Raw genomic sequence first — 12,858 nt, 5'->3', positions numbered from 1 at the left:
CTGGGCCAGGAGCGGTGGCTCATGCCTGTAATCCCAGCACTTTGGGAGGCTGAGGCGGGTGGATCACGAGGTCAGGAGATCGAGACCATCCTGGCTAACATGGTGAAACCCTGTCTCTACTAAATATACAAAAAATTAGCCAGGCGTGGTGGTGGGCACCTGTAGTCCTAGCTACTCGGGAGGCTGAGGCAGGAGAATGGTGTGAACCCAGGAGGCAGAGCTTGCAGTGAGCCGAGATTGCGCCACTGCACTCCAGCCTGGGTGACAAAGCAAACTCCATCTCAAAAAAAAAAAAAAAAAAAAAAAAGAAAAAAGAAAGAGAAAAAAAGAAAGACTCTAGGTGGCGGAAATGTTTTTTGCTTGCACACTATTTTCAGAGGCCTGATTTTACTCAGAGTGTGCAGTAGAAAGTCCTATCCATCACAGAGGATGTAGCATTCTGAAGTAGGTTTTAAAATAATCACAAACTACACCTTACTTTTACTGGCTCAGACTCATAAAATTAAGCATGGCTACTATTGCTTTTTCTAATTTTGTCGTGTGTGAATTGTAGTTTCAATGAGATTCTTACCTCTGTGGGGACCAGTCATACTTTTTTTTTTTTTTAACTCCTCAATAATCTACAGTGACAAAGAATCAGGCGAAACTAAACTGTACCATATCTGTGATATTTATCTGCCTCCACAGTCTATAAAGGCAAAACAAGGGCTGTTGCTGCCATCATCCTCATGTATTCTGAGCTGACCCTTATCCCACAGCAGTTATTTGTCAGATTACCATGGGCTCCTACTTCCAGAAATATCATCCCTTGTGCTATCTACAATATATTGGTCACAGGGAGAAACTTAATGCCACCCAGAGACGACTGAAATGACTCTGCCTCCCTGGAGGAATGGCTATCACATTGTGGCAGAGACTCTATGAACAAGACTCCACTACTGTCATGATAATAAAATTACGAAGTGCATTAATGCTTGCCAGCCCAGTAAGTCACCATATGCCAGCTATTCAGCTGCCAATCATGGGTGCCAGGGTCATAGAACAGGGAAAACTCTGCAACAGAAACCCATGGCTGGGTGGGAGACAGACAATGGGCACGGAGATGCCCTTCTTGAGTTCCCTAGCTGACACTATGAATGCATAAGAGAGCAAGCTGGTCGGGGGGAAAATAATCTCAAGTAGAACTGCACAAGCTCTGTCACTCAACCAAAGTCTGCTCTGAAACAAACAGATAAAATAGTTCCAGCCAGTTCCTGGCATAAGAACACATGACGTTGAGGACAGCAGTAGTTCCTTCACATGTAACCCATCCCACTCCAAGAAGTTTTTCCAAAGTACGCCTTACCTGGTCTGGCAACAGAGGCCTGCAGTGCTGTGGTTGAAGTTTCCTTTGAGACTAAATTCTGCGACGGGGCTAAGGCAAGGAAAAAAAATTACAGACCTTTTACTTTCTTTTCTAAACAAAAAGAAAGCATTAACCTAATCAAGGGCTAAGTAACTGCTGAAACAATATACTCTTAGAGGGCAGTACTCAAAATTGGCCTCGAAATTACAAGTACATTTTAAAACTTACTACAAAAATTAATTACCATAACACCCAGTACCAATGACTACCATTTAGGGGTAAAGGCTTTTCCTTTTTGTATGTATAATAATAAGGGAAAGAGATGGCTATAAGAACATCACACTCATATTTTCTGCTTCTTGGGGTCAGGTCCTGACCACTACTTGAAAAAGCCCCAAAGCATACCTTAGTAGGCAACCCAAACCACAGAGGTACAATTATATCATTCCCCTCAGCATTTAAAAAGTCTAGTCTCACTCCCTAAAGACTATCCTCTATGAGAGTGGAAATGCTCACATAGTTTTGTACTTTTCTACAGCACTTAGCAAAAGTGATGGGCATAAAGCAGGCATTCAATTCATACATAATAAATAAATAAATTTGACATGTTATTTACTTATCTAACAAATACTTGCAAGGAACTTACTAGAGGTAAGGCACTGTGCCAGGTACCCTGAGAGACCAAACTACATCCTCTTGCACATCAGGAACTCAGTCTAGTATTAAAGATAAGATACATACATGTGGTGCACTTGAGTGCACTCTGATGTCATATGAAGGAGTCACAAAGTATAAAATACTACAAAAGTCCAAAGCAAGGGTTAGCAATTCTAGGTTGAGAAATCTGAAGGCACATTAAAGGGAGAAACATCAGAATCAGGCTTCAAAGGACACAGAGAACTTAGGCCCTTAAGGAATGGAATAAAATACGTAATGCACTCTAGAAGGGAACCATCCTGGAAGATAAAGATTATGGCATGGATATGCCACAGTCACATCTTGACACCTCAGTCTAAAATCCTAGATAAACTCTGCAACAATATGTTTTACTCTCTTGTGGAAACTGTGAATTTTGTATATTTCCCTCCCTGCTTAGCAAAGCAGTAAATCACGCATTTGTGTTTAAGAATTTATTTTGGATGCTTATCTGATAAAGCTTAAAACTATATCTTAACTTCTACTTTTAACTTTAGTGTTCATTTCTCAAATTTCCTTTTCTTTTTCTTCTGAGACAGAGCCTTGCTCTGTTGCCCAGGCTGTAGTGCAATGGCAGGATCTAGGCTCACCACAACCTCTGCCTCCTGGGCTCAAGCAATCCTCCCGCCTCAGCCTTCTGAGTAGCTGGGACCACAGGTGCACGCCACCATGCCCGGCTAATTTTTATGTAATTTTTTTGTAGAGACAGGGTTTCGCCTCATTGCCCGGGATGGTCTCAAACTCCTGGGCTCAAGTGATCCACCAGCCTCGGCCTCTCAACATGCTGAGATTACAGGCATGAGCCACTGTGCCTGGCCAATTTCTCATATTTTCGAAGTAAAAGCACAGAAGCCCCTTGAAAAAGAACAGAAACAATCACTTATAAGCAAAGTGAGTGTTCTTAACTAAAATTGAGAACTTTTCCCAAGTGCTGGTTCATCTCCTCAAGGCCCACATATTTCTCTAGTATATGATCCAGATAAAAATAATTTCTAATTACTTCATCATTTTTCTCTTGATACCAGAGGGAAAAGCCTCCTGAAAGGAGAAATGGAAATACTTAATAGTGAAGGATACACTTAATTTACACCAGGTTCCCTTTTAATTCTTAGGGTTCATCTACACCAACAGAACTAGAACAATATACAATAAGCACCCAGTCTTGTGAAGACTGTCTCCTGTAACAGCAGCAAACTCCTTGAAGGCCTTTATCCTACCCCCATCTCTCTAACACTGAGGTGAAGAGGCAGAGAGAAGGGGAATTAACCTTTCCAGAGCTCTGCGTGAGGCAGTGTGTTGGCCACTTGACAAATCTTCTCATTGAGTCCTCTCTCAGAATCCTAAATTCTGGGAGGTAGAATGTACAATCTCCATTTTACAAGTGAAGTACATGGCTTAGGAGAGGTTAAGGAACGTATCAAGTGTAACTGGTAACCAGTGGGCTAGAATTTGAACTCTGATCTTACCCTGAAGTTTGTGTTCTTTCTGCCTCTCCTCCTGGGTGCTTACCACTCAGTGGTAGGCACTCGAAGCATTTTAGCTGCATAAATAAGATAGGCACTTAATTAGCTGGCCTAGGATATCATAAAGGTCTTTCCCAGCTCTAGCAGTGTGTGACTGACTCCACTCTGGGGAAATAGAGCTTCTTCACTTAAGCCTCACAGGAGGAGGAACATGTGGGGGAAGGGAAGAAAGGAAGAAGGGAAGGAGGGCAGTTGTAAGGACACCTATGCTTCCATCATTAGCCCATCTTAACAGTACATAGGAAATAGCCTGAACTAGACACACAAATGGAATGCACCAATCAACAAAGAGATTACATCAAAAAGAAACTGGGAATAACAATTTTTTACCATTTATTGAATAATAATTATATGCTAGGTTCTGTGCTAAGAATGTTATATGTACTACCTTATTGAATTCTTACAACTATTATTGTTCCATATTACAAAGGAGGAAACCAAAGTCTGGAGTGGTCAAGTAACTTGCCCAAGCCCATACAGCTGGTAAATGCTGGTATTATAATACCAACCCAAGCCTACTGGCTCTTGACCACTTTGTTTCTACTGTGTCCATTATAATGAAACCCGGTTTTCTTCCAGCTCTCCTCTAGAGTAGCCCAGACAAAAAAAGAATGGTTCCTGAGATAGAGTACAATGAGAATGGGGCTATGAAGACCCACTGTTCTGAAACAGACATGAGCAAATCTTCACCCTGGTAAAGAGAATCTGCAGAAGCTGCTGTTCACACTTAAGGCACAGTGTTAAATGGGAGGTTCACAGTATAGACCCTGAACACTGAATGTCTTTGAGCTTCAATCTTCTCACCCATACAATGGGGTTAAGAATATCTGACATGGTTGGTATAAAGATGATGCAAGACAACATATGTAAAAATGCTTCCTTATAAATTGAAAAACTTTTATATAAATGAAAGGTATCATTATTTCAGGAACTCTTTGTTTTGAGAGCCTTAGCTCTCTGTTTTGTTTTTTTGAGACAGAGTCTCGCTCTGTTGCCCAGGCTGGAGTGCAGTGGCATGATCTCAGCTCACTGCAACCTCTGCTCCCAGGTTCAAGCGATTCTCTTGCCTCAGCCTCCTGAGTAGCTGGGATTACAGGTGTGTGCCATCATGCCTGGCTAATTTTTGTATTTTTAGTAGAGATGGAGTTTCACCATGTTGGCCAGGCTGGTCTCGAATTCCTGACCTCAAGTGATCCACCCGCTTCGGCCTCCCAAAGTGCTAGGATTACAGGCGTGAGCCACCGCACCCGGCCCTTAGCTCTCTTTAATGAATGCAAACTTAACATGGGATTTAAAAGCATATTTTCCAACGTACTTTCAATAAATAAAACTACTGCTATTGCCATTTAGCCCATTCTCTTTCCTCCAAGTAAAAAAGAAGCCATGCTTTCTCTTGTGGGATTAGGTCATCAAAAAACTGACACAAAGAGATGATGAAGCCCCAAGTACATACCTATGCTGGGTAGAAGTTCTGGATGGGATCCCACCTTCTCCTCCACTAGGCCACCCGCAAGTGGCTCAGATGCTATGCCACCATGATTGCTTTTTGTGGTCGGTACGGCGGAGATGAGCTCGGAGGGTACCAGAGTGGTTACTATCGAGCGTACACTGGTGGGGAGAGCACCGCCAGGTAAGCTGGGTCCTGCTGAGGCAGTGCCCGGGCCCACGGGGCTAGAGGTCATTTTTAGTAGAGTGGGTGCTGGGGGTGTTGGGGTTTTACTGTCCAGCTCTGTGGATAACTGCTCTGTTCCCGTGAGCCCCGGAGCTGTGGCGTCTAGCCCTTGGCCTTCAGTCTCTCCATCTGCACCATATTGTTCTTCCCCTTTCTCAAGAGAGCCTGTAACTTTCTTACACGCCTTGGTCAACAAAATTTGGCCAATTTTGTCCACTTTTCCTTTGCCCTTACTAGACGAGACTGGGCTTCGCCGGTTGACAGAAGACCCTGGACTATTGGTCAAAAGGGGAGAAACCATTGTGGTTGACTGTGAAGAGGGAAGAGTGTTCTGATCTGCTGAGGTGTTCACTTGAGGGCTAGCCTCATCTGGATTCAATTCTTTCACTTGCTGCACAGGGGGATGAGAAGGGACAACTGGAGAAGATGTACAAGGAGGGGAAGGAAGCTGAACAGGGGTGGCTCGTGAGCTAAGGACCAAAGGTCGACCTGTCTGGATGTTTGGAGCAGGACTACTGGAGAGGGCATTAGGTGGTACAGGAGCAGAAGAAAATTTTATGTTCTGAGGTATGTGTAAAGGGCCAACAACTGCAACAGAGGGAGGCATCAGGCCAGAGTTGGTTGTCAGTGGGGCTGCAGGAATTGTGCTTGGCTGTGATCCTTTCATAACCTGAATTATTGAGGATGAATTGATAAAGACAGGTGTAATGAACTGAGGCCGGGCATTAGACTGAGCAGCCGACTGTCCCTCAGAAACCATAACCTTGCTACCCGCATTGGGCATTGTGACAACTGTTGACATCAATGCAGACTGCAAGTGAGTTGGCAAAGCTGCTGATGTGTTAGCTGAAGTTGTGATGGGATTGGAAGTGACAAATACAGTTATTTGATTTGGGGGCAAGGGAGTGGAAATGGAGGAAGAGCTAACGGGTCTTGACATTACTGGAGGGATGCTTGGTGCAACGTTAGAACTGACCTCACTCAATTCGGGATGCACAAGGGATGAACACGGCTCATTACTGTGAGGTAAGTTTAGGGAATTAGAGGGTTCTTTAGAAGAAGACGGATCCTGCAGTGTGGGAATGACAGATGCTTTTTTGTGGTCCTCCCCAGAAACTACTGGAGGTGTTACTTCCAGATCTGCAAGCCCAGGGGGTTTAATCGTCACATTGGGAGCTCCAGAGTTGTCAAGAAGTTGACTTAACGATGTTGGTGCTTCCCTCATAGCAGGAGACAACAAATTTTTGTTCTCTTCGACACTGGGAAGTTTGTCAGGATCCGAAGGCTGCCCATCCTTTTTGGATTGATCTTCAGGGACAACCATTTTAACTTCTTGGGCAGGGACTGCTTTTAGTTCAATGTTTACCTGCTCCTTCCTACTCTGGGAATTCTGGCAATCACTGTCCTGAGGCACATTCAAGCTCTCCTTGTTATCCTCAACAACACCCCCAACTGCAGCCACAGACACAGTAGGATTCTGAGGATTCAGCCCACTGTTGTTAGGAAAGCTCCCAGGTACAGGGGCATTGGCCAGAGGAGTGGGACTGACCAATACATTTCTCGGCAACTCCACATTCTGCAACAGGGCTGCATTTGCCTGAGAGGCCAAAGTAAGTTTAGGGGCTTTTGAATTTTGCCTCCCAGGGCTTGGAGTGGTTTTCCTACTGGACCCAGGACTAGACCTGCGACTGTTGCTTGGACTTGCCCGTTTTGTTGCTCCAGAATTAGACTGCTTTCCGGAATTCACTACCACAGAATCTAATTTGTGAGTTTGTGGGGTAGCAAAATTGGAAGGATTCATGGTAAGATTTGAAGGTGCTTGCCCGATGGCCTTCAAAGTTGTTGGATTTAGGCCTTGTTGATCAAAGCCCCTGTTTAAATTTGGCCTAGGAGGTAAAGGAATATTAATCTGTGGAGGGAAGAGTCCTGCTATGGAGGCATTGAGTCTTTCTGGTGACAGACTGATTTCTGAAGGTTCTGTGCTGGGAGGGCGGTTGTTGGGTGTCTGAGGATAATAGGGTCTGGGGCTGGCTCTGTTTGGTGTTTTGGGCCTAGATGTCTGGGTTGGCGCAGCCACATTTGGAAAGTGGTGGCCGTGAGAGCTGGGCAGGGAATTTACAGGGGGTTGCTGGGGAGTTGCACCTTGAGTTGCTGAAAGGGGCGATGGTCCAGGTTTTGGCCCTGTCATCATTAACTGATTCTGGGGAAGTACTACATGTGAAGGCATGTTGTTTGGGCCTCCTGGGACAGATGGTGCTTCACTGCCACTTGCTTCAGGGAGTGAGGCCATCTCCGCCAGTGGCGAGCTGGAAGGATTCTGCGGGCTCTCCTGATAGACCATTTTCCTTGAATTGCTTCCTAAAGGAGTATTCACAGGCATTGGCATTCTTTGTTTATCAGGTGATGGTGGCATGGAGGCAGGTCCTTGCAGACTGACCATGACAGGCACACTGCCACTCTGTTGCATGGGCATTCTCTGGGAGTCGGGGTTCAGGGGGCCCCTTGGAGGATGCACACTTTGAGAGACTGGAAGCCTAACTGATTTGGGATCCTGCTGCATCATGAGCATCATCATCATTTGTTGCTGCTGCTGCTGCTGCTGCTGAGACTGTGGCTGACTGGGAGGTGGTGGCTGCTGCTGCTGAGGCAGTTGTGGCTGTGGCTGCTGCTGTGGTGGCTGTGGTGGGGGTGCCACATGCTGCATGAGTTGAGGAGGCATCTGCTGAAGTGGCCTCTGTTCAACTGGTTGAGAAGGATAACCTAAAACAAGCCCCCCAAATCAGGGAAGTTAGATTTTTCAGCAAGAAAATGTTGCTACCTTTAGAGTATAGCCAAGCAATACTCATCTAGGTGGCACAGACTATGCACAAACAGCTCAGGCATGCCCACTCCTGGGGCAGGGGGCAGCCCCTCATTACTTGATACAAGCGAAAGGGGCACAGTGCTTAAGGAAGCAAAAAGCAAAGCATCAAAAAACCTGGAGCTCCTCGGTGTGTAGGGTCTGAATGAGCCATAACTGTACTAAGAGCCTGATTTTCTGTGCTATGCACTGAAAATGGCTGTGTCTATACCAGTCAAACATTCAGATGAAATGAGAAAAACTCCATCAACAGCAAGTACCTGGCCACCCAAGATTCAGGTCTCATGTAGTCATAATCAATATTTCAATGTACTTGTGAATGAAGTAAAGCATTTAGGATTCACTTCTTCTGTTAGCACAGGAATAATTTTTTTAAGATGTGGTTTTGTTGAAAATAACAGCGTTGAAGACAGCCTTTTTATTCTTTCAACAGAAGTAAAATATAAAATTCTAGGATTCAGTTCCTTAAGAAAGAGGAATTTAAAATTATTCCAATTCATTGGCTCCATACACTACGCCACATCCTTCAGGCTTAATCTTTTGGGGGAAACCGACTGAATTAAACTTGCCCCTCAGGTGTAAATCAGTTTAATAAACAGTAGGAGCTAACGGAAGCTGATATACACATTGAAAATAAAATTAGGGCACTGAAGTTTTTACGGATATTAATTTGCACTTACTTTCTTACATGCAAATCTCTATTTGGAGAAATATTTTCCATGAATCCACAGTTGGAGAATAAGTAAGGCAGAATCACAGCCCTTAGCAATAAAAAATAATTTTGGGAAAAGAACCCTGAAGGACAATGTCTTCTAGATATGCAGAGGGCAACATCTCAAATTATTCTCTTTTTTGTGAAGATTTTACTTGGCATTTTAGAACCAAAACCTTACAATCAGAAAAGATAAAAAGATACGCAAACCAAGAATAACGGTGGTTCTGTGGGAAAAAGTGGGCATTCAGCTGGGCATATATGGGATACAATTCCAGTTCCACAAACTAGATTTATTCCATTGTTGCATGAAGAGTACATTAGGGAGGTTTTAAGAAGGTGTAGGAATAAGAACAATTGGCTCTGGCAGTCAGAAGAAATGCTGACTCAACAGTTTCGTAGAGCAGCTACCAAATTTTGTGGGTCAGACTCAGTACTCAATTAATGTCTTCTGGCCAAAGATTTCCGCGGTATCAACGAATACAATGTGTAGAATCCAGTTTTGAAGATTTTTTTTTTAAATCCTTTTTTATTTTAGGCCCGAGTAACTTCTTGATCTTTATAAAGCCAATAACATATGGCATTTCTATGGTTCAATTGTCCTTTCGACTACATAGTCAAATACAGTGGGTTCCTATTTTTCACATTCAGTCTGGGGTTCCCACGTTAAGAAAATTGTAATTGCTGCAAAAGCCTGTTGCTGTCAGGGTATGACATGGATACCTTTTATCTTTAAAATCAGCCCACCAGACAGTAAATACCAAAGAGGACAGCATAGACAATACAGCAGCCTCTCAAAAGTAACAGTTAAGGGCATGGCTGCTACAAAGTCCAGAAGCTGGAGGCAGCAGTCCAAAAGGCACTAATGATAAGACAGATTGGGGTTGACGTGACAGAATGGTGAAGAGGGAAAGCCAGGACACACACAGTGCCCATAACACAATCACAAACCGAATTTATTACTCAGGGAATGCAAACTCCTATGCCTTTAGGGGCCAGGCAGGTAGTAGAGAATAGAAGTGGACTGGTATAAGATAGCAGGAGTCCTGTCAACAGTGCCAAACTGCAGAGCAGATGCCCTCTTTAAAGGCATTGAAATTCAGACTTTTGTTTAAGACACTGCATAGCAACTCAAACCCATTATAGGCCAAATTCAGGCTGCAGTCCCCCAGTTTGCAGAAAGAAGGCAATAAATGTATACAAAGACCCCTGGGATTCATATAAGAAGAGTTCAGATGTGTCTGAGGCAAGAAGGCATGTTCCTGCTCTCAATGCCTTCTGGACATACTCCCCAAAGACTGATGATCTCCCAGTCTCAGCTATGCTGCTGCATCTCACTGAAAGGAAGTGTGATATGCCCAAATAATTTGTAATAAGTAACACAAAGTATTGATATCATGATGGATTTAGCTTTTTGTTTGGATTCACTTTTAAAATACATAAATTAGCGGTAGATTAAAGTTTATTCCTAAAATAATGTCACTCTCATTTTCATGCCAAAAAGGAGTTGAAATAACTAGTGAGGAAGAAACAAAACATACCCTCTGTACACACAGGGGAGAGTAGCCTAAGTGTGAAGGGTTGTGCATCTTCAACTGTGTCGTAGGGGAATAAAGTTACAAGTCATCGCTCAGGCCAAGATAACCAGGTACAGAGATATTGTGGCAGCTGGCCTTGGTTCTATAATATCTAGGTTTGAATGAATTAATTTTAGGAGCTTTTCCATCTTTGACATAGTTTTTCAACATTTAAAGGATAGTATTATTTTATAATCAGAGAGGATACAACAAAGGGGGCTTCCAATATCGGTCCTATTTATTATACATTATTAACCTATGTGGTAGATACATGGGTCTCTCTTTTATTCTTTATATCTTCTTTATATTTTAAGGACTCATTAATGAAACTTCCATAAAAAAGATCATCTTGTTTTAAACCCTGGTAGTTCCCTGCTTTGAGAAAGCCCCAGGAAGAAACGCTGCAGGAAAGGAAGGCAAGCAGGATTAGAGTGAAATCATCTCTCCATTTAATCTTATCCTGTTCTGATGCCAACTAGAACCTTGACATTGACAAGAATAAAGAGGCACTTCACATTTCAGGGTTTTTTTTTTTTTTTTTTTTTTGAGACAGGGTCCCAGGCTGGAGTGCAGTGGCACGATCATGGCTCACTGCAACTTTGACTTCCTGGGCTCAGGTGATGCTCCCACCTCAGCCTCCTGAGTAGCTGGGACTATAGGTGCGTGTCACCATACCTGGCTAATTTTTAAAAAAATTTTAGTAGAGACAAGGTTTCACCATGTTGCCCAGGCTGGTCTTGAACACTTGGGCTCAAGTGATCTGCTCACCTTGGCCTCCCAAAGTGCTGGGATTATAGGTGGATGAGCCATCGTGCCCAACCACATTTCAGTCCGATTTTATGAGGACTTAACAAAGACAAATTTGAATAGAATGCGTGTGTGTATGTGCCTTCAAAAGTTATATTTGAAATTTTTACTTAATATCAAGGCAAAGCTTCCAAATACCAGACACATTAAATCACTGAAGTAGACTAGTTAGCAGATAAAATACTATTGTTTCCTCGAAGACATGGAAGCCTTGCAATGCCACATGCACATGTAATAAGTATATAATCTAGCTAACATTTTATCACCTGGTGGCCGGTTTGAAAATTCTGGCAGTTTAGGGCCTGAGTTATCCAAGTTAATTCCTTGTTCTCCAGGCAACGGTGGCTGATCAGCCTCTTCCAGACCAGCTGGGCGAGTATCTGGGGTGCTAAAAAAAAAAAAAAAAAAAAAAAAAACAAAAGTAACATATTTTAGAATAAGTTGTATAGAAAATACACAAAACTAGCTTAACCCTTCCCCTATTTCTGAAGAACTAAAATGTTTGCATTACCATTATTCATATCTCTCTAGTCTAGATAAAATATTAAATATTGGCATAAAAATAATCTGGCAATTTCATTAAATGTTAAAATCCACTTAATCTAACAGCACTGTATTTACTCAGAATGCTTTCCACAAATTCCTGATGCAATAATTTTCACGTAATCACCCATTCCTTAGCTGTTTTAAGACCTGATCATAGGGCTATCAATGTTACAAGGTAATGTTCCTGTGAAACCACACTATCTTCAATGTAGCGATCAAATTCAGCTGGGGGTCTGATTGTTTCTTTTTTGTGGATATAACAGTGGGGGCTTAATTCATAACAACTTGCAAAAGGTTGTATAGGTTGGCTGATGGTATTCAGAGAACAAAGAAAGATTGAGACCACCACAACAAAAATTTTGCTGCAGAATGAGAATTTGCAGACATCTCTATTTGCTTTGAGATGCCTTCACTTTTACCTGGGTGTAGCTTAAAATTTTTAGTGGGGAAGAAAAAAATGAAGAAATTGTAGCTACTAACACCCACATTCTCAAAGAACAAGACTGCTCACAGGCCTCATTTTGTTTGTAATCTCAGTACTAATTGTACTTTTCTTTTCTATCTTTAGTTTCCCTTTGCCCTGATTTTGTTCACCCACTTTTAGGTAGAGTTTTGTCTCATTATACTCTGTACAGTTTCATAAGCCACCAAAATCGATTTTAAAAGCCCCCCAGCACATGGAAATTTAAAACCTGAAGCAGATCTTCAGCACATCCAGACCCCTATAACAATTTGCTCCTTGTAAGACTTCTCTCTCACTTTAAATTACAGGCAAGGATTCAGTGGTAACCTTTACTTTCATAAAATTGTAGAGCTAAGAAATCTCAGATATCTGGTCCAGCCCCATCATGTCATGAATGAGAAAACAAAGGCCCAAAAAGATGTATGAAACAGGCCCAAGATTCCACAGTGAACTAGTAGTAGAGCTGGAAGCAGGTACTTTTCCTGAAAACCCACTGTCTCCCTTTCCTGGGAGTCCTGATGCTATGTAAGGTCCCTTTCACAATTTGTAGACCTAAGTAAGCAATTTCCCTAAGGGCTGGTGAAGATGGCAAAAAATGCACACTAGAGGCAACTGAATAACCTTGCAATTTTACTCCCAGACTACCGAGAGAATAAA

The 12,858-nt window shown here is 42.8% G+C and overlaps 1 protein-coding gene across 11 annotated transcripts in view; it reads right to left on the bottom strand.

The window, feature by feature from the left end:
* The window catches only part of NCOA6 (nuclear receptor coactivator 6), a 113,729-nt gene that overhangs the window by 20,692 nt on the left and 80,179 nt on the right, over positions 1-12,858 (bottom strand). For 10 of the 11 annotated variants that reach the window (XM_063633593.1, XM_063633592.1, XM_063633591.1 and 7 more), the window contains 3 exons: positions 11,459-11,580; positions 5,018-7,996; positions 1,346-1,414 (listed from right to left, as the gene is read on the bottom strand). In XM_063633593.1, coding sequence (XP_063489663.1) covers positions 1,346-1,414; positions 5,018-7,996; positions 11,459-11,580 — 3,170 coding nt within the window. The remainder of the gene's footprint in view (positions 1-1,345; positions 1,415-5,017; positions 7,997-11,458; positions 11,581-12,858) is intronic. The other variant, XM_055265893.2, reaches the window with a different exon arrangement.

Source organism: Symphalangus syndactylus, chromosome 24, assembly GCF_028878055.3.
Source record: "Symphalangus syndactylus isolate Jambi chromosome 24, NHGRI_mSymSyn1-v2.1_pri, whole genome shotgun sequence".
Taxonomy (NCBI): Eukaryota; Metazoa; Chordata; class Mammalia; order Primates; family Hylobatidae; genus Symphalangus; species Symphalangus syndactylus.
Note: the sequence above shows the minus strand (reverse complement) of the source record. Positions and strands in the feature narration are given on the sequence as shown.